The 23320-nt window shown below is 46.1% G+C and overlaps 1 protein-coding gene and 1 long non-coding RNA gene across 5 annotated transcripts; one reads left to right on the top strand and one right to left on the bottom strand.

The window, feature by feature from the left end:
• The first annotated feature begins 430 nt into the window (after positions 1-430).
• Positions 431-20311, top strand: UBAC1 (UBA domain containing 1). 4 transcript variants are annotated; one of them, XM_052667304.1, is made up of 11 exons: positions 431-687; positions 6145-6265; positions 7686-7759; positions 9022-9129; positions 9619-9736; positions 10426-10534; positions 11827-12058; positions 12746-12832; positions 12972-13110; positions 15185-15214; positions 15311-20311. In XM_052667304.1, the coding sequence occupies exons 1-11, from the start codon at positions 550-552 to the stop codon at positions 15424-15426; spliced, it is 1272 nt and encodes a 423-aa protein (XP_052523264.1). In that variant the 5' UTR covers positions 431-549; the 3' UTR covers positions 15427-20311. The 4 variants fall into 4 exon arrangements, with proteins under 4 accessions (XP_052523264.1, XP_052523265.1, XP_052523266.1 ...); XM_052667305.1 differs by having other exon boundaries at positions 434-687; positions 9634-9736; XM_052667306.1 differs by lacking the exon at positions 15185-15214 and having other exon boundaries at positions 434-687.
• LOC128073014 (uncharacterized) lies at positions 20288-23302 on the bottom strand. Its single transcript, XR_008202595.1, has 2 exons — positions 23125-23302; positions 20288-21709 (listed from the first exon to the last, which is right to left on the bottom strand). It is a non-coding gene; the product is annotated as an uncharacterized LOC128073014 (long non-coding RNA).
• Between the last annotated feature and the right edge of the window lie 18 nt (positions 23303-23320).

Genomic DNA, 23320 nt, shown 5'->3' on the forward strand with positions numbered 1-23320 from the left:
CCCCTCTGTCGCATCCCAGACCCTTCAGCCGCTCCCCACAGCGCTGCGCTCCGGCCCATCACAGCTCGGGGCTGCGCTCCCCCCGCCCGGGCTTCTCCTCAGTGCCGCGCCCGCACGGGGCGCCCTCAGGCTGCGGCCGCCCGGCGCCACCTGCCGACGGAACGCGGAACCGCGCTCGACGCTGCCGGCAGGGGGCGGCATTGCGGGCGGACTGCGGCTCCCGGCTTGCAGCGCGGCGGGAGATGCGGGGGGGGGCAGGGGGGCGGGCGCCTCGGCTCTTTCAGCCCCGCCCCCCGGCTCGGCTTTCACTTCCGCCGCCGAAAACTCCAACTCCCAGCAGGCACCGCGCCGCCGCGCCCTTCCGTTTCCGGCCGCCCGGTGCGCCCTCGTCCCCTCAGCGCAGCGCCGGGCCCAGCGGTGCCGGCGGCGCGGGTTCCTCGCGGCTCCTCCGGGGCTCCCGGGGTCACCTTCATGGGCCGGCGGTAGCGCGGCGGGGCCCGGGGCCGTGCTGAGGCGTCGGCGGGGCGGGGAGGAGCGGGACCGGCGGCGATGTTCGTGCAGGAGGAGAAGATCTTCGCGGGGAAGGTGCTGCGGCTGCAGGTGTGCACCATGGAGGGCGCCGAGTGGCTGGAGGAGGTACCCGAGGACACCACGGTGGAGAAGCTGAAGGAGCGCTGTCTGAAGCACGTAAGGAGCTGCCCGCCGCCTCGGGCCGAAATCGGTGCGAAAATCACGGCCTGGGAGCGGCGGGCGGAGCCCGAGCCGTGCGGGGTTACGGGAACGGCCCGGAGGGACGGCGAGAAACGGCAAGCGGAGAGAAAAGCGGCTGCTGGGGGAGCGCCGAGTGACAGCGGAGCCCGTTTTGTCTGTTGGCGTTGGGGAACGAGCAGAAAACGCGGAGCGGTGGGGGGGATTTCCCCCTTTTGGAAGAAGCGCCCGCAGCCGCCGCGCTGTGTGTGAGCCTTTGGGCACCGCGGGCTCTGTGGCATCCTGTGCTCGCAGCGGTGCGGCCTTCGTGGATGTGCCGAAGGGGAGATGGGTGCTGGCTGCCTGCGAGAGAAAATGCTTAAAATGCGCTGGCGGTCCGTAAAAGTTGGGCTGGGAAATGCGCGGTTACCCCATTCCCATTTATGTCTATGGGTGTTAAAGGTGAAAGCGAATGGTTACAAAACTGCGGGGCTGAATTTCGAACGTGGTGTGAAGCTGTTGCTGATGCCAACGTCGGCTCTGCCTGCCTGGAATCGGCAGCAGGTCGGGCTGTTTGGGTCACAAACTGCAGCTGGGAGTCGGGCAGCTGTTGGCTTGGAAAGCAAAGGGCCTCCGGACGAGCAGTTTGTATCGATTGCTTTTAGTGGCTTTTGCCTTTGAAGTGTTACAAACATGTTAAGAAATGCTCTTAGTAAAGCAAAGTACCGGCGCGAAAAGCTGTGACAAGCAGCAGTCTGAGCGCTGTGTGAAGGCTGGGAGTTGGCTGCCAGTGTGGCCCGCAGCCCTGTTGCCCTCTGCTTTGTGCCTTCTGGTTGGTTGCTTCCAGCTAGAAGCCTTGGAATCTACAGCTCACAGTGCACGCTGTTCCTCTAGAGCCTTGGTCTTTGTGCTTCTTGATTTGGGGATGAGGACGGCTGCAAATGGATTTGCTTTATTTGTGGGAGGTGTGATCCTTTCTGAGGCAAAGTGAAGATGCTGTGCTCCCCACATTGTGACATTCCTGAAGGAAGTGCTCCTGTATTGTCCCCGTTCAGTGCAGCTGAAGGATTAGACAAAGACGAAGGGTGGGGTAATGATTACATGCATATGTGCAGAGCTGAAAAGCCTTTAATTATCAGGAAACATAATTGAATAGATGCTTGCATTGCAGTGCGAGTCAGAGTGGAAGACAATTGATAACTTGGCAAGATGTTTGATTTCATTCTCCTGGCTGCTTTGTGCTAATGGTTTGGATTTGCATAACCATTATGGATAATATATAGTTTTATGGAGGGGATAAATAGAAATGGAAAAATCATGACTCCTGATCACGGGTGCATTGCGATGAATCTTGATGGCACCTTGAGGTAATTTATGCAGCCATCTCTCCTCAGATGCTGATTAGTGTATTCTCTGAAGTCCTTGAAACCATTCTTTCAGGAGGTGAAGGGAGGTAATTCCATTAGAACGCCTAGTTTGGGGTTAGGAAGGTGGGTGCTGGCCCTCTAGCATTTCAGTGCTTACTGCTCTCTCTAGTGTCACTTGTGATGTGTTTTTTCTCTCATAACAGATGAAAGGGTTGGGTGGTATTATTTTTTTTGCTGTATCTGTTGCCCTGTAACAATGTAGTGGTGGTCCTATGCCAGGAAACTGCTGCCTTCAGTAACGCTGTCTAGTCTGTGAGTAAACACCTGGCAGTGTTGTTTTCTTTCCCAGTTATTTCTGTATGCAGATTTCACAACCAAAGTGTTCTCATGGAGCAGTGCCTTTCCTCCGTGCCAGGCTGAGGTCTCTGTGCAGTGCAGCTGGCAGGATCGAGCCCCATGCTCCCCTGTGGCTTCCTTAAAAATCCACTGTTGGTTTCAGAGCCAGAACTGAGAAAGCTCAGTATAACCATGGCAGCCCAAGCGTAACTTTCGTATGTGTTTTCATGATCTGTGATTCTTGTGCCCAAAGCTGACACTTCAAGCTCTGCTTTGGCTGAAGGTGCCGTGGGAAGTCCTGGTTCTAACACTTCAGTTGGAGAACTGTAAGAACTGCTCCTTGCTGAGGCTTGGTAGTATTTCTGGTAGAAATTGTGGCCGTGCACTTGAGATGCACCAATGCGATCTGTGTGAGCTTTTAATGCCCCTGTGCTTCTGTCCTCCTTTCTCTTAAGCTGCCTCAGTGGTTTTTGTGTGGGTTTTAAGGTGTGTTAAAGGTTGTCCTAGGAACAGAGGGGTGAGGTGCTAACTGTCAGAGCACGGGGATATGGGAGGTTCCTGACCCTCTGTATGCTTTGCATACTTGTTGTTTAAGCCACCCAAGCTTAGTAATAAGGAGTGGCAGTACTGTGCTCTTTTTTTTTTTTTTTAAAGTGTTGTAAATAAATAAAAATCTAAAAATAAGCAACAAGCTTTGTGGTCTATCAGGGTTCCAAGCTTTGTGGTCTATCAGGGTTCCAAGCTCTGCAAATAGCATTCAGCATTCATCACCAGGCCTTGTAAGTCCAGCAGTTGCTCAAGCATCTGCAAAAATAGGTTTCTCACCTGTGCTGTAGAACAGCCTGCCGTGAATTCCTGTGTTAAAAGGACGTGCAAATATTTATGCTGGAAGCAAAATCGTGAGACATCAGATCCTCTCCTTAGGGTCCTTCTTTATGAAAAGATGCAGGGGAGCTCATCTTCCAGCGTGCTGCACCTCTGCGTGGTGCCACAGCCACCTCCCTCTGAGCAGGGAATTCTCTTCTCTGGGCAGGATGCTGTTTTCAGCCTGTGATACAAGAATGCTGGCTGTTGTCAGGTGTTCCCAGGAAGCAGGGCTGTGCAGCCAGGTCTGATCAGCCCAGCTGCCCATTCCAGGTGGTTTGCTGAGAGCTCGCACAGATGCTGCTGTGAAGATGGCCTTCCTGTTTCCAGGGCGTGTTAAAATAGGCCAAGATGTGCTGGGTGTTTCACAGAGCATTCCCTCTCATAGAGGTGCTGTTTTCATTTGCCTTACTGTTCTACACGGTTGTCAAGCAGTGATCAAAGAAATGGGGAATAAGAACAGATGATTGCAGGACTTTTGTTTTAAAGCAGCTTTATTGTGAATTCATAGGGTTTAAGTGAGTCTAGTCTTTCACTTACTCATTGATGTCATTAGTAAGTGTTGTGATTGCATGCACTCCGTATGCACAGCTTGGTGTGCCAGGTAGGAAGCAGCTGTTAGGTACATCCTTTGCTCCCCCCATGTGGGTGCTTCCCAGCTCCCAGTTCTTCTTTTCTGGGCTCTGATTCTAAGGATCTGTAAAAATAGTATTTTGAGCTTGTTTGGAGACCCGTCCAACTGATGTATTCCTAAGTATAACTTATCAGATCAATTAGAGGAGCTACTCCCTGTTACTTCTAAGCTTTAATGCGTTGTTTGGCTTTTGTTCAGCAATTAATATGCTGAAGGATTGGTAAGCAGCTGCTGCTATGCAAAGCAGGACTCTAACGTTCTCACCTTAATCCTGCCAAGGCATCAGAGCAGCACGGAAGTTCAGGTGAGGAACTGAAGGTCTGTGATGAGAACAAATGTAACCTTTGGGGAGAAAAGCCAAGGAACGAACAAGTTCTCCAGCAGCTGAAATCAGCAGAAAAAGTGACGATGGATCCAAAGGGATTCCTCTGAGGGGGGCTGCATTGTGACCAAATGCTACGTTTGAAGCAAAGCACTGATGTTGGTGGGGCTTCTGGAAATGGCTTCCTTACCTGAAGGGTGGGGATGTTGTTCTACGTGGGGTAGAAGTGGCTCAATAGAGATGTGTTCTGAAAGAGGAGTCATCCAGAGCTGTTTTCTGTGAGCAGAGCAGGCGAGGTCAGAATTAAGTGTCCTATTTTGTGGTGAGAGCAGCAGCATCCATTTCAGGGTTCTGGTAGGTGGTTATTTTTAATTCTGCCTTTCTGGAATTGCATCCATTATGCTTTGTTTTTTTTTCACCCAAACAAATTAGAAGTCTCTAGATGCACTGATGTAATGTTCTTGAAATCTCTCGCTGTGGATCTGCAGCCACTCCAGTGTGAAGATGAGTCAATTCAAGTTCTGCGTGCGTTTTTCTTAATTTTCTGTTGCAGCACTAAAATACCAGGAGATTTAAACCCTTCAGTAAGGCTGGGGCACAAATGCTGGGGGATTCATGCTTAATTACATAAACAGCATGGCATTTCAGCTTGTAGTTTTCTTAGGGGATCAAAATGGTCCCTTGCACTGTTGGTGGGATAACGTGGGTCCATCAGGCTCTTTGTCCCAGCAAAACTCCTCAGCTGTAGGCAGAATGTGTGTTTGATACTGGGGAACAGCTCTCTATATTTGAGTTTCTGTTCCTAGAAAAAGGAGAACTTGTGCCTACATGCACAAATATTCCTCATGCTCCTTAGTGTAGCTCTAAAACAAATCTCTGATGACGCTCGAATTGTGAGCTTTTGGGGGTTCAAACTGGAATTTTTGGTGAATAAAGACAGTGTATGATTTAGAAATGTAGTAGAAAGTAGAGCACAGTGTTAATATATGGAGATTAGCACATGCTGATTATTTATAGTGGGGAAGAAAAGTTGTGAAACTGACTTCTGTTCAGTGCTTTCAGCAAGAAGCCCAGACAGGGCTCCAGCATCAAGGCTTTGGCTTCAATCTGCAGACTGCTGCCTCCTTCCCAGTTTAAGGTCAGGCACTCCAAACTCGCTGCTGCCAGTTGCTTGTTTGGTCTGACAGTGTGTAAATAACAATTACTGGATGAAGCAGAGTCTCTGTGTTCTGACATGAGCTAGAAGTGAGCAGTGTGCTGCATTATTGCAGTCCCCTCTCTGCAAAAACACTGGCAGTGGATTTCTCCTCCAGCTTCACGACACAACTTGTTACTCCTCAGCTTCTCACTGAGAGCGAGTGACCTTTGTGACCTGCTGCAGAGCTGACACTGCAGCTCCATCCTCACTGTACTCGCAGTCTCCATGGGCTGAGTGTAAGACCAGGCACTCTGAGTTTGGGTTATGATGGGGATGCACCGTTCTGCAGCAGTCTCCCATCTGCTCATGTAGACAGGCTGTGTGTGCCCTTGGAGGGCCCGTGTGGAATGAATGGGGTGTAACATCAGGTCTTTGAAACTGACAGTTGTGAGTAAGTTCTGTGGGGTGTCATCATCAGTTAGAACTTAAACATAGCTATTGATTTAACAGCATTGAGGAAGGAAAGCTAGAATCCTTCTTTGGTTATTCTTCCCAGCCAGGAGCTTGGATGTGCAGGCAGAAAGCAACCCCATTACAGCACAGTTCAACCCTCAGTTTCTTTAATAATACATTATGTTCACATGTACACCCCTGGTGTGTTGTGCCATTACTGAAGCTATTGGGAAGTAGGAAATGGTGGCGCAGTTTGCAGGTGGAGAATCTTAAGTGTGAAGTGCAGTGATTCACGCAATAGGTTTGTTTCTTTCTTCTGATCTTCAGTATTTGTCTTCTGCAGTGTGTGCCTGGGAGCTTGGAGGATCCGAAAACTGTGACACATCATAAGTTGATACATGCTACTTCTGAGAAGGTGCTAACAGACACAAAAACAGTGCTGGAGGAGAACATTCAAGACAGAGGTAAGGTTGTCCTTTTAATCTCACCAGCCTGGAAACGAGAAACTGAATTCTAATTTGTGACTTTTCATTAGCAGCACTCTGTTTTGACATGGGAAACTAACAAGGTGGCAAAAATGAAGAGACTTTTTCTTCATGAGAATACACAGTGAATGGTTTTCGTTCCTTAACTCATTTTAAGAGTCACACAGGATATAAAGAGTGTTCATTAAGTCAAAACGTTAAATTATTTTTCTCTCCCTTAAAGTAATGTCTAAACCCTCAAGGCAGCAGTTATCCTTCAAATTGATCCAAAAATGGCCTTTCAAGAAAGGCAGCCTGAAACCTTTGGGGCTTTTCTTGAGGTCTGCAGGTCAAGTGGAATGTTGTTTGCTGAAGTACATCTGAGCATCACGGTTTACATCCCATTCAGTCCTCTCCAAGTGTAGCTCAGAACTCCCCACACTGCAGCACTGCTGACTGCAACGGAGTATGTGAGCATGTGTGAACTCTACAGATGTCAGGGATTAATGTGAAACAGAAGAAGGCTTAAAGATGAGAGCTGTCAGGGTAGCTGGAGTCACTTTTTACTGGACGGCTTAAACTGATGGTCCCTTGTGGAGACAAAAGGCAGTGGTCCAGAAAATGTGAGAAGCAGGACTGCTGTAAAATGGGCTACTGCCTGAACCAGAAACTGCAGGAGTAGTGTTCCTGTACTTATGCAGGAGTTCATGCGGGTTGGAAAGCTGTTGCTATGTTCATCAGCAATTTTGTCTTTCTCTTCCAAGGGAGTGTCACCCTTGGAGCAGGGCAGGAGCTGAGAGCTGCCATCTTAGGCAGGGCACAGCTTTATTTTGCTGATTGGTGATGTATTGTTTCTAGGTGAGGCACCAGCTCCTGCAGACCTTTGAATTGCAGTTTGTGGCCACTAAGCAGTATTAAGCTGTCATGCAAATGCTTCTTTACCCCTCCTTCCCCTGCAATGTGCTCTACCTTTAAGTGCCTAGCTGCTGTCAGGGAGGCAGGATGGCAGCCAACAGCTGACTGCCACTGGCTGACTCCACTTGCTGCTGGGCAGGGCAGCCAAAAGTCAGCGTGTGAATCTTTTCACGCTCTTGTCAGCTGGATAAGTGAGGGTTAACAGCCTGCACCAGCTGCTGTTCTTGGCTGCTCTGTGCCAACAAAACTTGTTGCACAAAGCATGATTTGTTTGCTTTTTACCCTCTTAATGTGATAGACTGAAAACTGCGTGTCAGGCTCTGTCTGGCTGAAGGACTGCAGATGCTGCACCAGGCTGTTCTGGGCTCTGAGCTGAGAACCTCTGTGGTAATAACTGAGATGCTACAACAGTGGAATTAATAGAAAAGTCATCTCTAGGAAAACTTGAGTTCATGACTTATCTTGCAAGAGCTGTTTTACATCATCAGTATCGTTCTCTTTGTAGATGTCTTGCTCTTAATAAAGAAGCGTGCGCCGCCTCCGCTCCCCAAAATGGCAGATGTGTCTGCAGAGGAGAAAGTGAGTTTGAAAAGATTTCTGGACTTGTCCAATTTGATTAACTGCTTTATTAATGAGCTGCAGAAGTACTGTCACGGTGTATTCTTTGTGTAGGGACAAATGCACCCAGTTAAACTGTAAAGTAAATATTTCAACCTCCTTCCAAACTTTGAAGAATTATTTTACGTTTTTTTAACTTGGGTTGTGAGAACACGTGCCGTGGAGTAAGGCATGCAGATGCACTCTGTGCAAGTGGTGTAGATTTCATCTTCAAAAAAATATATATTTAGGGACTGTATAGCAAGTGCCTCACTGCATCTCTTTTGAAAACTTTATAGAAATCCATTAATTTGCTTGAGGCTGTGTTCTGTCTTCAGTAATGTCTGGCTTATCATCCCCTAACGAGGTCCAGAGTGTTGTCCCCTTGCTGCTCTTGTTTGTTTGTTTTCTTTTCCTCAGAATGTAGTTTTTAATGAGGGTCAGTGATGTGCAGGATGACGTTCAGACACGAGTGGTACTGCAGTGGGTGTTACTGTGTGAACACTTGGAGCAATGCTTGTGCCTAACGCTGTGAATTCCTGGGTCTGTCTGCCTTCTTGCACAGCTTTGTTTTTTCTTGCTTCCTGTAGGTATTGGTGTATGTCTCTGTATCCCTTCCTGTAGGTATTGGTGTATGTCTCTATCTCCATCATGGTCTTGCTGTGCAGAATGTCACCATAAGAGCCTAAGATATAAGACTGTGAAATGTTTATGTTTGTACCCCTGCTATGTTTTGTCCTGGACTATTAGCATGTACTAAATGTCAGAGGCACCGTATATCTCTGCATGATACTTGCAAGCAATAAAGCACTTCCAGTGTGAAGCAGTTAAGTGTTAGTCTGTTCACAGTATTGATACAGCTCTTGGCAAGCCCTGGATTTGAAGAGAGTGCTCTGAGCAGATAGTATAGAGTATGGTCCTGGGAATTGAGGCCCTCCAGGTTCTCTCCATGTTTGGCACATCACTTTTCCTCTTTATGCTGGAATTTCCCCACGTTTAAATAACAGAAATAGATACAAGGACTGAAAGTGGGGCAACCCAGCAGGTCCTGTTTTGCTCTATAATTGCAAAGTGACGTTAGTGCTATTAATCCATTGTATTGCTAGGCTGCTGTTTCTTAGTTGCAAGTTACAGAGCACTGCTTGATGCCTTGGTAAAGAATATGAAACTGCTCTCAGCAATGCTATGTTCTTTGTTCTGTGGATAATGGGTTATGAAACCTGACTGTGTTTCCCATCCTTCAGAGGAAACAAGAGCAGAAAGCTCCAGATAAGGATGCTATTCTCAAAGCAACTGCAAATCTGCCCTCTCGCAATGTAGATCGCACTGTGGCCCAGCACAACATGAGGGATGTAAGTATTGGACTTGACTTCAACTCACACACTGATATCCAAGTAGACTTTTATCTTATAATCTCTTCTCTTCCATATGAATGTGGTTAGGCTTTCTCTGTGGGAGAAATTGAAGTGTGTACAGTGTATATAAAAGTAGATAGCACAGTCTGTGTGTAAACCCTGAGTTATTTAGTGATTATGAAACGCTGCACTAAATTATGACTTAAAATGTTTTATTTCTCCCTGGGAAAGCCTCAGTATGCTTCTGAAGATCTGGCAAATGTGCAATTCAGTCTTGAATAGTTCACGTTTTCACAAAGTTTTCTCTGCCGTGGCTTTGAAGAGACATCAGTCATAAATCTTGAACTTCAGTAGTCGACTGCTGTCTGCAATACTTCCAGCTGTGTCTTCAACAGCGTGGGGGCTACTTTTTCTCTTCTGATATTAACAGCTTCTCTATTAATATTTAGTGATGTTTGGTAGCCTCCTATCTAAATGTTTTGACAGTTTCCTTTTTTGCAGTTCCAGACAGAGCTCCGGAAGATCTTAGTTTCTCTCATTGAAGTTGCACAGAAATTGCTAGCACTGAACCCAGATGCAGTTGAACTATTTAAGAAGGCAAACGGTATGAACATATCTTTACAGTTACTAGTTCAATCCCAGGAACTTGTTTTCTTACACAGCAGAAGAGTAGACTTGCAGGATTAACTCCAAACTTCAGTGTAGCAGCAGAGCTGCTAATGACTTTGCGGCAGAGATTTCAGCTTGTGGTGTAGGTTTATCAAACTGGGCGATTTATGAGGTCCCTTTGGGATGGATAAGAAGTTCCATTTAAAAACAAAATCATCAGCAGTGAAATAACGGGAGGACTTTGCAAGAGTTGGTAAAGAACAGTTGGAAATGCACAAGGAAACAGTAAAATGGGGAGAAATTGGAGCTGTTGATTCAGTCTGTGGGAAATACCCTTGAGATCTGCTAGGACCGGGTCCAAATTGCTTTCTGGATTATTGATAAACTTCAGTGAATTTCCCATATACTTAATTATGTGGACATGTAGTCATATGAGAGTTTGCTGTCTGTTGTTTGAGACCTTGAATGTATCTGGAATAAGTCTTTGTCCTGGAAGAATTTGTCTGAGCCTGATCAAGCTGAGTACAGCACATTAAATGATGAGATAGCAAATTCTGGCCGGAAACAAAAGCAGGGATGGAAGAGAAGAATGGGGTTTGAACTTAACACATGCCATTCCATTGAGAAAGGGTTTTATTTTAGCTTGAAGTTAGTCTCAACATTGTTCTGTTTGTGTATGTGTAGCCATGCTGGATGAGGATGAGGAAGACAGAGTGGATGAGATAGCTCTGCGGCAACTTACAGAAATGGGGTTTCCAGAGAGCAGAGCTGTCAAAGCCCTTCGATTAAATCAGTAAGTGTACTTGGCATGCTGCCTGTAAATCACTTGGTATGGTTTAAAAAAAAAAATACATTTTTTTAGGGAAATCTCCTTATGTGGGTCACCTAGAACTAGCAAAAAGCATTGGCTCAAGGAAGAGTGCTGCCTCGGGCAACCTGCAGGTGCAGCTGGCAGAGGAAAGGAGAAGCTATGTTGTATTTGCTCTGGAGAGAAGTCAGTCTGCAGTTCCCAAGGCTGACAAGCTCTCTCTGTTTCCAAGTATTAAACTCACATCTTCTGCTCTAAAATTTTACAGAAGGGAAAAAAAAAAAGCAAGCTAAGCCCTTCCAGACTGGTTTGTCAACTGTAACAAATACTTGATGCTGATCTTTTAAATAAAGCATTCCAAGAATATTACAAAGCCCAGATAGCAACTGTAGAGAAATAGGAGGTAATACAGTTCTTGTGCCATAAGAAGAAAGAGTTGTGCTGCCTCACTTCTGAGATGGGTTTCTTAGGTTATTCACTAAAATGTCTAGTGATATCAAATCCAAATAATAGTCCTTCTTTTTCAGTAGCTCTCCTTTGGTCTTCGAAGGACTTTCTCCCTCAATATCCTCCATCTTTCATGTTGTAACTGAAAAGCCAGATAGGCAAGGGCTTCCCTTTCCTTTTTAAGAACATCCAATTACCGTGTGGTCAAATGAAATTGCACGTTCAGTTGCTCTGTTATCTTTGCTTCCTATGTATTCATTGGGAAGGCATGTGCTGGATCTCTCCCATGATCTCTTAGCTTGAGCTCTTGCAGTCAATTGCCTGTGTTAAATTTTGTTCTTGCTCAGGGTGTATGGTGCATGTGTAATGTTTGTCCCACTCTTTCTTCCACTGTTAACGGCGTTCCTTTATCACTAGATATCTGAGATCTCCCTAAGATGCAACAGAATAGCTTCTCTCAGAGATGTGGTTCCATTGGGAACATGCTTTGTAGTTTTGTCAGCGGTTGTTGATAGTCAGTGTGTGTTTGTTGTGAAATAGAGCTGCTGATGTGGAGAACAAGATGCCTCCCCATGAAGTGGCCTTTAAAACCTGAGTTACAACTGTCCAGGTTGGACTTCACTCCTCTGTCATCCTGGCTTTAGAGATTACTGTGCAGCCTCAAGTGCATGGAGTATTAAGGTGCTTCAGAATTTGCTCCAATACTTTGTATGACTACGCAGATAATAATTAATCAGCTAGTCAAGATGCCACGGGAAGCAAAAATATGTGTGCAGTGCTGCTGTGTGTCTGGAGCATTCCTCATCCCTCTGTTTTGGTTTTCTTTTCAGTATGTCAGTGACACAGGCCATGGAGTGGTTGATAGAACACGCAGATGACCCTGCAGTGGATGCTCCGCTGCCAGGTCAGACGCCTTCCGAAGCTGCGGCTGAAGCTGGTGCATCCTCTGCTGAAGCAACTGCAGGTCCAAGTTCAGAAGCAGATGGGGAAGAAGCCAAAGATGAGCTGACTGAAATATTTAAGAAGATACGAAGGAAAAGAGAGTTTCGTCCAGACCCACGGGTGTGTGCTGCTTGCCTGTCTGCTCCTTCGTTCTGCATCAGCTGCAGAAGTTGTCCTTTACTGATAACGTCGTGTTAGCTGGAATGGGAAGGCGTGCTGTTATCGCACTGTGAGCTCACCAGGAGGTGCTCTTTAGAATCCACCACTGGGCTTTTATAAATAGGTGTTTTTTGTGATTTAAGTCAAAAGCTGCAAATACTGTATTGAAGGACCCAGGCACAATTTCTAAGTGATGAAGCATTCTTATAGCATTATCTGGGTGCACTTGTCAAAATATATAATTCATACTAGCAACATAATAAAGGCAGGAAGTGAAATTAAATCCAGTGAATAAAGCTACGAGTTGGGGTCTTGGAGCTTCTGGAGCTCAGTCTCTCAGTGAGACATCAGCAAAAGCTTTGTGATGTGAGAGAAGTTTAAAAATATTTCAGTCTTGCTCTTTCCCACACCAGGTGCTCTTTGCCTTGTGTCCATCTTTCATTACTCAATAGGAACTGTCTTCAGTCTTGCTTCCCATAATAAAGACACTTTTGATGTACAGTATTTGAAAACCTTGTAGCAAAGTTTACCTAGTGGTCTGCAAATGGAAACAATTGAGTTTTTACCCCACAAAAAGCTCCCGTGCAGAAAGTGAAGCATTTGGTTGTTCTCATTTGTTTTAAACATTAATCCACGCAAATCTTACAGGCTGTCATTGCCCTCATGGAGATGGGATTTGATGAAAAAGAAGTGGTGGATGCACTCAGAGTAAACAACAACCAGCAAAATGCTGCCGTGAGTACAGTGTCATTTCTTTTCCTTGCTGCTGGAGTAGTCTGTGCAGCTGGTTGTTTTCACTGCAGAATTGGTTGATCTTGTTACTGGGGTGAAGTGATCGATCATGGAATCTGTTGTGCCTGATGATTTCTTTCAGTGTGAATGGCTGCTGGGAGACAGAAAGCCTTCTCCAGAGGACTTAGATAAGGGAATTGACACGAACAGCCCTCTCTTCCAAGCCATCTTAGAAAACCCAGTGGTACAGTTAGGGTTAACCAACCCTAAAACTCTACTAGGTAAGTCCTGATTGGGTTCCTGCTAAATATATTTCATCTCTGCAGTTCCTAGCAAATAAGAACAGAGACAGGATGATGACAGCACGTACCATGAAATGAGTGCTGCTCTGTACCTTTTTTCTGACTACTGGCAGCTCATTTCATTTTGCAACTCAGCTATAACCTGAACTGAGCTTGGGATGTCCCAGAAACGATGCTAATTTCTTAGACTACTGATTTACCCTTGCTGAACTCAGAACTTGAATAGCTGCTGCTTTTGTGGTTTTAGGAGAGCTTTAGTGTGCTCTCTTTGGCCATGGAGAATGAAAAAAAAAAAGGAATGTCTGTTTAGAACCCTGATGACTTCACAGGAAAAACAAGGCTGTCTCCTGCTGTACGGCTTGCTGTGTTTTGTGCTGTGATCATTGAAGTGGAAGATAACTAGTGTAACCAAACAAGAAGTCAGTGCTAAGGCTTTGCCTATCACAACTCAGATAGTGCTTGTGAAAATATGTTTTCCCCTTCTTGAGTATCAGCTCTGTGAGAAAGTCTGTGTTCTTGCTCAAAAATGCTGTGAGCACAGCAAGTACTCAACTGATAAAATCAATGGTGAAATGCAGATCTCTTGTGCGTTGGCCTCTCTGGTGCTGGAGGGCAATGCAGAAGACTGGCAACAATTGGGCTGTATATATAAAGTTTTGCATTTAGTGTTTGGCTTCAAACTTTATTCAAAACTCTGCTTTGAAATAAAGGGTGTTTACATGGCTTTTTCAGGAGAGCTTTTTAAGATGCTGCTTTAAACGTAATTGGGAATGTTTGCAAGACTTTAAATAATTCAAGAGCAGAACCTTCCCTTCCCACTCTCATTTCTGAGCAAATGGTCTCCTTATTTCCAAAGACGGTTCCCCACTGCAGCTCAGAATATAAATAGAAAATGAAATGTCATTATATGTGCTTGTAAAGCTTGGATGAACATCAGAATATATTTGCAGTGATACATAAGCAAATTGCTTATGCCGCAGATTTTAACCATAAGTGTTTGTGCTTAATTAGATACCTAAGGAATGTTGAGAAATGTTTAGTTTTAAGCTCTTGAGTCCGTGTAAAAGAAGACACTTGAAGTGGTGAAAGGTGAGATCTGTACATTATTCTGGGCTTTGCAGCAAGCTTGCAGCGTGACCTTGAGCAAGGTGTTAATGATGAGCCTTCAGAGGTGCTGGGTGCTTATGGCTCCCACTAAGGTCACTGAGAGCTTTGTACACTAATGCTCCTGGAAAGGTTCAGGCTGGCACCCTGATGCTGGACTGCCAGACTCTTCTAGCTCTGACCTTTTGGTGACTTCTGAATAGGTCAGATATGCAACTGCTTTTTTTCTGTTCTGTAATGACTGCTCCAAATGTCCACTAGTCTGGCACAGTATCCATCAAAAAGGCTATAAATTACTCATTCTTTTGCCAAATTTGTAACTTACCTCTTGCACCAAATGTCTAGTTCCTTCAAAATAAAGAGAAAAGTGGAAACCATCATGTAAAAAATAAAAGTAAACCAAACTAACTCAGTGTAAAGACAAAATAAAAAAAAAATGTGCTGCCCAAATGTCCTCATTCTAAGATGGCCATTCAGAACCCAATTACGTGGTGTGTTCCCTGCTACTGCTGCCAGCGTGGATGCAAGCAGAGAAATCCTTTCCAGCCCTCCTTGAATACGGTGCTGGAGGCTGCTCGGCCTCCTCAGTGTCAGTGGCTAGAAGAAGCCACTCTGCAAACCCAGAAGAGCCCTATTCCTCAGGAGGGACTGAGGCACCTCTGTTTCTCCTGGGATATGTCAATCTGAAGAGCGTTATTACACTGAGTGCAAAACTGCTCTGTAATGGAAAAGTTCTGTCTGTAGACTTTTGCAAAGCGTTTGGCTTTTCAAACCCGTGTCACTGAGGTTATGTAAGATGGACTGTAATCCAGACTGAGTATTTAATCGGCCTCTGCCTGTGGTAAATTTAATACTGAGCAGTGAGGAAAGAGTAACAGCGTGTAGCAGCCCAGTGTGGAGATGCAGGAGAACAAATGGTAACCGTGTGATGGATTCTCACCGTTTCCAGGGGCTGCTTGCCCGCTGCCTTGGATGAGCTGTGAGTGTTTCTGACTTTCTTGTTGCTGAAGCATCCCAAACCTGCAGCGCGTGCTGCTGAAAGGCCAGTAACGTGCTGGTTTCCTTCTCTTGGCAGCCTTTGAAGATATGCTTGAAAACCCCTTGAACAGCACTCAGTGGATGAACGATCCAGAAACTGGGCCTGTCATGCTGCAGATCTCTCGAATCTTCCAGACGCTGAATCGCACGTAGGGGGGAATGCCAGACCACTGTGCCACTTCCTGCTGTCCCTTGTGTCACCTTCTCAATGGGGAGGGTGCATGGATTGTTTGGGGAGGGGGGGGGATGCTGTCTGAGTAGGGGTCTCACGTGAGAGCTTATGTAGTTATGGCCAACTGAAGTTAATTGCCTTGTGAATTTAGTGTTAGTGGAAGAGGTTTGAAGACTTGTCTATGTTTTCAGGTGTTAGGTTAAAAATAAAGTGTATCAAAAAATAGGAAAAGGTTTTGTGAAAACAATTAAGAATATGCTTGTCAGAAAGAAATATGATATTGCTTGTTAAAAAAAGGCCTGTGACAGTAGTTTTCTAGCCAGTTTTACTAGCATCTGGCTAGCGTTTACAAAAGGTCACTGACCACTAGCATAGGATATTAATCATCTCCATGCAGTATTAATTTATGGCTATATCAAATGACAAAATGCTTTTAAAAATTGATTCTTAGGAAATATTTTTTAAAAGTCCAAATACTGGGAGTGCAAGCACAGTTCTGTCCAGACTTGTTTGTCTTGCATAATGATTCAAACAGAATAATTCATAGATGGAATTCGTCTAATAAATAGCATTACTTTTTCCTATTTATTTCCTGCATTAGTGTTCTTCCAGCCCAACATTAGTTACACTTCTCAGAGGTTGTCAGCTATGTTAAAGATGCAGCATCTCTTTGTTGGCAGAACTTATTACACCAACGCCTGGATTCTCCAGTAGGCTGCAGATCATAAGGTTATCCTATGCCATATCTTCGTGCAAGGGGGGTATTTTCATGTGGGTTTTATTTCCATTTTGTGTGCACAGTTTTGCAAAGGGGAACTTGTGCTGTTGACTGTTCCAAACTGTTAACAAAAAAGCAACTTATTTGCATGGATTTCCCTTGAATGCTGATCTGCAAAGAAGCAGAAACACTTTGGGTTTTGTATTATTTTTTAACATACTTAAAAGCACGCTCAAAATTAATTACTTTGGCATAGAAGTGGTTGTCCTCGACGCTTTCTCTTTGGAAATATCAAGAAAGTCAGGCCATGTCTTGCTTAGTTTTGTTGGAAGAGTGGAGATTTCAGACAGGTGCCGTGAGCTTTTAAGAAAAGAACTCACTGGTGAATATTGAGCCCATTTCTCGTGGTTGGGCCATGCAGGCTTTTGTTTGCAAGGCAGTGAAACGCAGCTGACGTCTCACAATCCCTGCTGCAGTTGTGTTGTGTAGCCTTTTTCTTTTTGAAAGGTGTCTGTCAAACAGATCCCAGATGGCTCTGCCAAGTTCCTTTCTGAGTGTATGTTTTTGTTTTAAGAAGGAAAATGCTACAAGATGCAACCTGAAACCCTATGACAAGTTTTGGCCTGAACTTGGCACCTCGTCTGTGCTATTGTGCAGTCGAGGCACTGAAGTTGCCAATTTCTCATAATTAAGATGAAGGGTGGGGAAACAAAACAGCATGAGATTTTATCTCGACTTAGTATCCCAGGATTTTTTTTTTATTTGTTATCTGTAGTTTCATGTTAAGTTTTATGGTTTGCAACTGCTGAAGTATTTACTTTTGTGTTTAGAAATGCCAGGGTTTATAGAGGCGTTTGTTCAGGTTGGTTGTTCCAACACCCAGCTGCTCCTGGGGCTGCCTGCTGCCGCTGCCAAGGCACTGTGGGTGATGAATTTGAGCAGGCTCTCTGGTTTTCGTGTGGTTGAAGCTGAATGCTGTCCGACCTCCTTCACAGGAGCAGAGTGGCTCCTCCTAAGCGTGAAGATTCTGCTGCTCGTGCCTTTCTGCAGAGTGCAGCACTGCCAGGATCTGCTACTGAACTTGTTCTCTGTGTCAGTTTGGTAGGAGTGGTAAAAGTTATCAGAGTTGCCTCCCTTGGTATGCCAGAACAGAGTCAGAGCCACTGCTGGCTTATAAGGAAGAAAGTATGAGTAAAACAAGGAATGCACGTCTAATAGGTGAAGGTAAGGATGCCAGGGTTCAACAACATCATCTGGTGCTGTAGCAGCAGTTAGATACTGTGTGGATAAAGGAATACTGCATCTTTAAAATGCGTGAAGGCTTGAGAATATGTGGTTGTTTCTGGCTTTGCTTATTTCAGAGCTCAAAGCTTGTGTAGCTGAAATGTTGGAGGGGTTAAGGTTCCAGTGGCCAGTCTCTGAAAGAGGCCAGGACTTAGGAGGTGTGAGGTTTGCAGCAAGGCTTAAGAGTTGAACTGAAGGAAGCCAAAACTGCCCTTAAGGTTGAACAAACCCTTTGAGGAGCTAATCGAGACACCAGCATTGTTCTGTGGGTATGAATTGGCAGCAGACTTGAGGAGCTGTGTGTCCCTGTGACAACTGGGTGTATTGCTGCTTGATGAGTTACCAGTGGGAGGATGGCTGCAAGTTCATTATGCTTGTAGAAGCATTGATTTGTCCCAATTTTTACAAAATCTGCAAAAATCTTGATCACTGCTTGTTAGTCAGAACGTGTGGAGGCAGATCTCCAGGCCAGAGGAGTCTCTGTATTAAGAGTGCTTCCTGGGCACAAGCCTGCCTGTTCTGTGGCTAAAGGATAAAAGGCTGACGGATCTGCTCTGTAAGCGAGAGGTCCCTAAGCATATTGGAATAGAAGTTTTTGTTCTAATAAACAAGTTAATTTCGTGAAGAACTACTCGTGGGAGTAAGGATTTACAGGTTCAGGTCCCATGCTTGCATCTCTGGTGTTCACGTTGTAAGTAGTAAAGATATGCCATGTGTAAGTGTCACATAACAGCCAAAGGAACGACTGGAAGCCTGTGAAATCAAGGAGAAATAAGGAAATGGAACAGTAGGTGGTTCTTACAATGCAGTGTCTATTCCTTACAACTCTCCTAGCTCTTTCCCCTATCCATTGATCAAGACAATCTTCTGCCTTTTGATATTACACGACTCTTGAAAGCTAGCTATTTATTTAAATAGATATAATCTATAATTTTGTCATCAAAACACTGATATTTTTAATAGAAATGTATTGTGTGGAAGTTTGTTCTCAGGGCTTCGTGTTTATCCTCAAGGGGGGTGCACTTAAAGGGATGTACTTGGAAAAAGTGCCAGTGGCCACTTTGCAGCTTGGACCTTGGTCAGTTGTGATCTGTGAGCCTGAGACAGCGTAATGCTCCTGTAAACCTCTAGGTACAGTCCAAAGAAAATGCCATTCTTTTCTCAGTGTGAGCAGTGGCGTGAGTCTTCCTTTCAGATTGCTGCATCACTGTGTGGAAACGGCCACAGCAGATCATCCTTGCACGGTTTGCTGATCTTTACCACCATTTCAAGGACACCCCTGTTCTCCGTGCAGCTGGACAATAAACTTGCACTGTTTCCAAAGCAGCCATCACTGCATTCTTGCTCTTCTGGGAAAGTGCAAGGTTCGCTCCTGTGAAAGCTGCTGCTAATTGCTCGCTTTGGGCTGCTCCCAGCCTGTCCCACATGTGTCCCAGAACCTTGACCCCCATTTCTCTCCTCCCTCTCCTGGAACCAACTTGTCTTTTGAAAACTGATGTTCATATCCAAGACGCTTGGGTGGTGATAGGAATCCTTTGTACTTGAGACTGTTAGTTTTTGGACGTTGTGATTCACGCACTGAGGACCTCGAATATATTTTGCAAGTTGTTTGAATAAGCATTGCACCAAAGGAATGTATTGTAACACTGTCAGCAAACGTTGCCTGTAGGGGAGATAAGGAGGTTCCCAGTGTCTTCAGCAGCAATTTTCTTGAAGTACAGTGAGCGTTTCCAAAGTTCTCCCCCATTTTTCTACTTGCAGTAAGTAGCGTTTTTATTAACTGGCAGAATAGCAGCACTTGGAGCTGGATCTTTCCATCCAGTTGTAAGTCATTATGCTTTAAGGCATGAGCAGACCACTGACTGTGTCCTCTCCTTTGGGACAATTGGTTTGCTGTCAGAATTAGGACAGTCAGTGAGCTTGGCCAGGATGGCAGCCCCAGTGCTGCAGAGGAAGGAGCAAGCAGTGCACATCGTGCCTATGTGAATGTGTTCTCATGGCAGTTGTTCTCACCTGCATCCTGATAACGAAAGGGGGTTTGAAGGGCCTTTTTTCCTAGATTTAAAGATCTTCAATGCAGATCCTGTTTGCAGCATGTGAAGTTCAATAAATATAGATGCATTAAATGATTTCCGGATTTAGATATAGTTTTATATCGTGTTCTGGGGAGAGGGAAGAAATTGAATCATGTTTTAAATGAAGCCCCACAGAACAAAGTGTCTTTGCAGTGGATGACAGAGGCCTGTGGAGATCTTTAACTTGCAAATTTGTGTTGTAATTTAACGACCTGTACAAGAATGTGATTTGCCATTCAGCACTTACCACAAAGTAGCACCAGTAAAATTTCACCTGTGTATAAAATCATGAGGTATGGCATATGATAATTTTTATATGAAGCTGACACTGGTGTGTGGCATGCACAGCTGTTTCCAAGATGTAATGTTACTTTTATGAAGCTTAACTTAGGGCGGACATCGCTGAGCCTGTGGAATTCAGGGTTCATTCTGGACACACTGATGTGGGTCACTGACTTCTCCCTGCCTGGGGAGCCCGGCTTTGCCCCAATACGGAGCCCTTCAGACAGCAAGGAAGAAGTGCTACTGACTTGTTTTTCTTCTAAACGTTTGCTGTTGTCCACTGAAGTATTTTCCTAGAGGTTATTGAGGTCTTGAGCTAAGCCAGACCTGTTCAGATTGGAACAGTTACGTACCTTTAGCAGGTGGAGAAGTCATACCCATGAGCAAGACTGGAATGAATGCTGAGTCTTTAAGCCTGCTCACACATACACACTAAAGACACTGATGTTGTGTGTGCTGTAAATTTATATTATAACTTAAAAATAAAGGTTTTTTGATTTATTACAAGGTGTTCTGAAACATCATTTTTAGGGGTAGCAAACATTTCTGAACTGTTCAGATACAGTTTTCTCTGTATCTGCAGACTGCTGGAGTTGTTTCTCAGGAAGTAAGGCCCTTTGATAGCTGATCGGTAACCATGTAACAAAACTTGAGTGGCAATTGGTGATTCAGTTACTGTTTTTGCATCTGGAAACCATTTCTCCATTGCTCAGGACAAAGTTTCATTGGTAGGTTTCACTGTAAGAGCCGTGTGAGGCAGCATTTGGTGCTTCCCTGTGATGGACTGATACTAAAGAGGAATTTAACTTGAATGTCATCGAAGAAAAGGCTTCCAATTCATCAATCTGCAACAGGGGAACCCTCATGAAGGAAAACAGCTTGAGCAAATAGCAGCTGTCAGCATAGTGGGATGCAGCACACGGCTAAATGCAAACGCTCCCACTTGTGCCAGTGCTGCTGGCTATCTGGCACCGCACCGGGAAGCACCTGTGAGCTGTGCCCACTTGTGTGCAGTTGCCATGGAGGCAATTGAGTGAGAGTGTAAGTGAGTGAGGTTTTCCTCTGAAGAATAGGTGGGGCTTTTAGCATTTTCACACAATGTTCAGAGCAAGGAAGAGCACCTGCCAGCAGCCGGTTGGTTTAGCACATGTTGCAGCCACTTGTGAGGCATTCACAGTAATTGTCATTGCATCCTGTGGGAAGGTGGGGGGTTAGAACACGAGCCATCCAAGTGCTTGTTGCTCTGTGCAGGTTTCTGAACGCAGTGTTATTAATTGCAGGTGTTCTCTTGGTGCCACGTGGCCCAGAGCTGAAATTCCCTTCAATGCACAAATCGACAGGAGGGTGAGGACAGTTCAAAGGGCAGCTCTCCATAACTTCAAATTAAAACAAAAACAAATAAAACACTGCAAACAGCCCGTGGTATATCATTAGATAATGGTACTTCAGCACCTGAACAGGTACAGCAGGTCTAGGCAGAAATCCACACCTTAAAGAATGAAGAAGTGCCTGCCATGTCAGCGACAGGACGGCTGGTAATGGCCCGGTGTTTGTCAGTGCTGGAGACGAGCTGTGCTCAGCACACAGAAGTGCTGCTGGCGTTCTTCAGCAGTGATGCAGGGAAGGGATCTCCACTGCCCTGCCCCCCAAGTCACCTCCTGCTGCCATCAGAGCCAAAATCCGTGCTGCAGGAGGTGGGACGGGTAAGTACAGGTTGTGCTCAGCTGTAGGAATTCATCGTTGTTGGTAGCGTCTCACTTCAGCATCGCCAACAGAATCAGCGTGGTACGAGGTGTTCCAGTTTCCTCAGTGAGTGGTTCAGCAGAACGGCTCCTGTGTTCTGGCTTTTTTCTTTCATGTATTTTCTCTTCTCCCATGACCAAATGGTTGATGGTAGCACTGATCCTTAAGAAAGAGCAGAACAGTGTGAATAGACATGGCTGCCTCCTCTAACATATCTCTTGTGCTGGGCTCCAGCAGAGCAGAAGAAAGGGCAGATGCTGTCCCTGTGAGCTCTGCTGGCCTGGCAGCCCAGCACGAGGGATGTGCAGGATGTGACCCAATCTCTTGTTCTGCCTTGATCTCGCTGTTTTGTGATCTTTCTGTAAGAGGGGAATTGGCCAAAAGAAGCAGCAGAAGCTGCAGAGGATGCAAGACACGCAGTGAGCTGTGAGCTGAACTGCAGCTTCTGGGATTTGCTCCTGGAAAATGGCTTGGAAAGGACAGGACAGGGCTGCGTGCGTGAAGAGGACAGCAGTGGTGGTAAGCTGCCAGGGAGGTGACCTGAGCAGAGCTGGCCGTAGCCCTATCCAGTGTCACCAGGAATCCTGTCCCTTGTGGGGGGAGGAACATCCAGTAACTTGAGCTGTGCTGAACCACATCAGCTGCACCAAAATAACCCTGGAGAGGTGAGCAGCACTCAGACCTGGGCTGTGCGCTGTGTGCAGCCGGTGCCCAGGTGGCAGGACTGGCTGCAGTGGCTCTGAGTGCTTGGCTCAGCCCTGGGGTCCTGCAGCCGGGGCACCCTGCTGGGTTTCCTCTGACTTCCATAGGGAAGTTGTAATCCTCAGATGGGTTTTGTGGAACCCAGCCAGTGTGATGCCATCAGGCATTGCACAACGTGCTGGTTGGGCTGGTTGGGAGCGAGGGCCCCGCGGCCGTGCCGACCTCGTGCTCTGCAAGCACAGCTCGGAGCTGTGGGTTGTTTCTGGGTGTGCTTTGCAGGTACCTCCTGAAAATATTCATGGATGAGGTGTAGTGCTTATGCATGATGTGGTTACTTGGCTTTTGTGAGCTGTAGCTTGGGCATAACCCGCACTTAGGTTCTGATGAGCTTCTGTGCCCTCTGAGAAAGGGCCACTAAGCAGGGAATCTGGGCCTGGCAGTCTCACAGCTCCCACACACCCAGGATTTGGCTGAATTACTCAGCTCCTTGTTGCTGTGTGCATAGGAATAGCAGAGCCCGTGGTGCCGTGCTGTAGATGCCAGCTGCATGCCCCAGTGTGCAGCCTCTGCACTCCATCTCCTTGCATGAAGCCAGGAGGGTTTGGGACATCTCCCTTATACCTCTTGGCATTGAGGACTTGATTATTTTTCTGTTCCCTTGCAGTACCTGCAGATGCAGGCTGCCACCCCTCTGTGCAACATGCTAAAGGAAAATCATTGGGGCCCTTCTAAACTCTCCTCACAAGGCCAGCAGGCACTATTTCCGAGCAGCTGGCTCTCCACTGCAGCAAGTCCCTCCTGTCTGCGTTTTCCCCTCTAGACAAGCTCGTTGCCAGGCTGCATGCGATGAATCACGGCCTTCTTTCTCCACTTACCTCGATGCGCAGCAGCACTCGCCTTCCTCCCATGCTCCCACTCTTGAACACGCACTGAGAAGCGGGGAAAAAAGCAGAAAGCTCCATGAGATCCATGCCCTGTGCCCCCCTCCTGCGTCCCTGCCCTGCGCAGGCAGTGCTCATGGCTGCAGGATTCCCAGTGCCATCACTGCCCGAGCCCATGAGGTCTCCTACA

This window comes from Tympanuchus pallidicinctus, unplaced genomic scaffold (genome assembly GCF_026119805.1).
Source record: "Tympanuchus pallidicinctus isolate F22 unplaced genomic scaffold, pur_lepc_1.0 scaffold8, whole genome shotgun sequence".
NCBI lineage: Eukaryota > Metazoa > Chordata > Aves > Galliformes > Phasianidae > Tympanuchus > Tympanuchus pallidicinctus.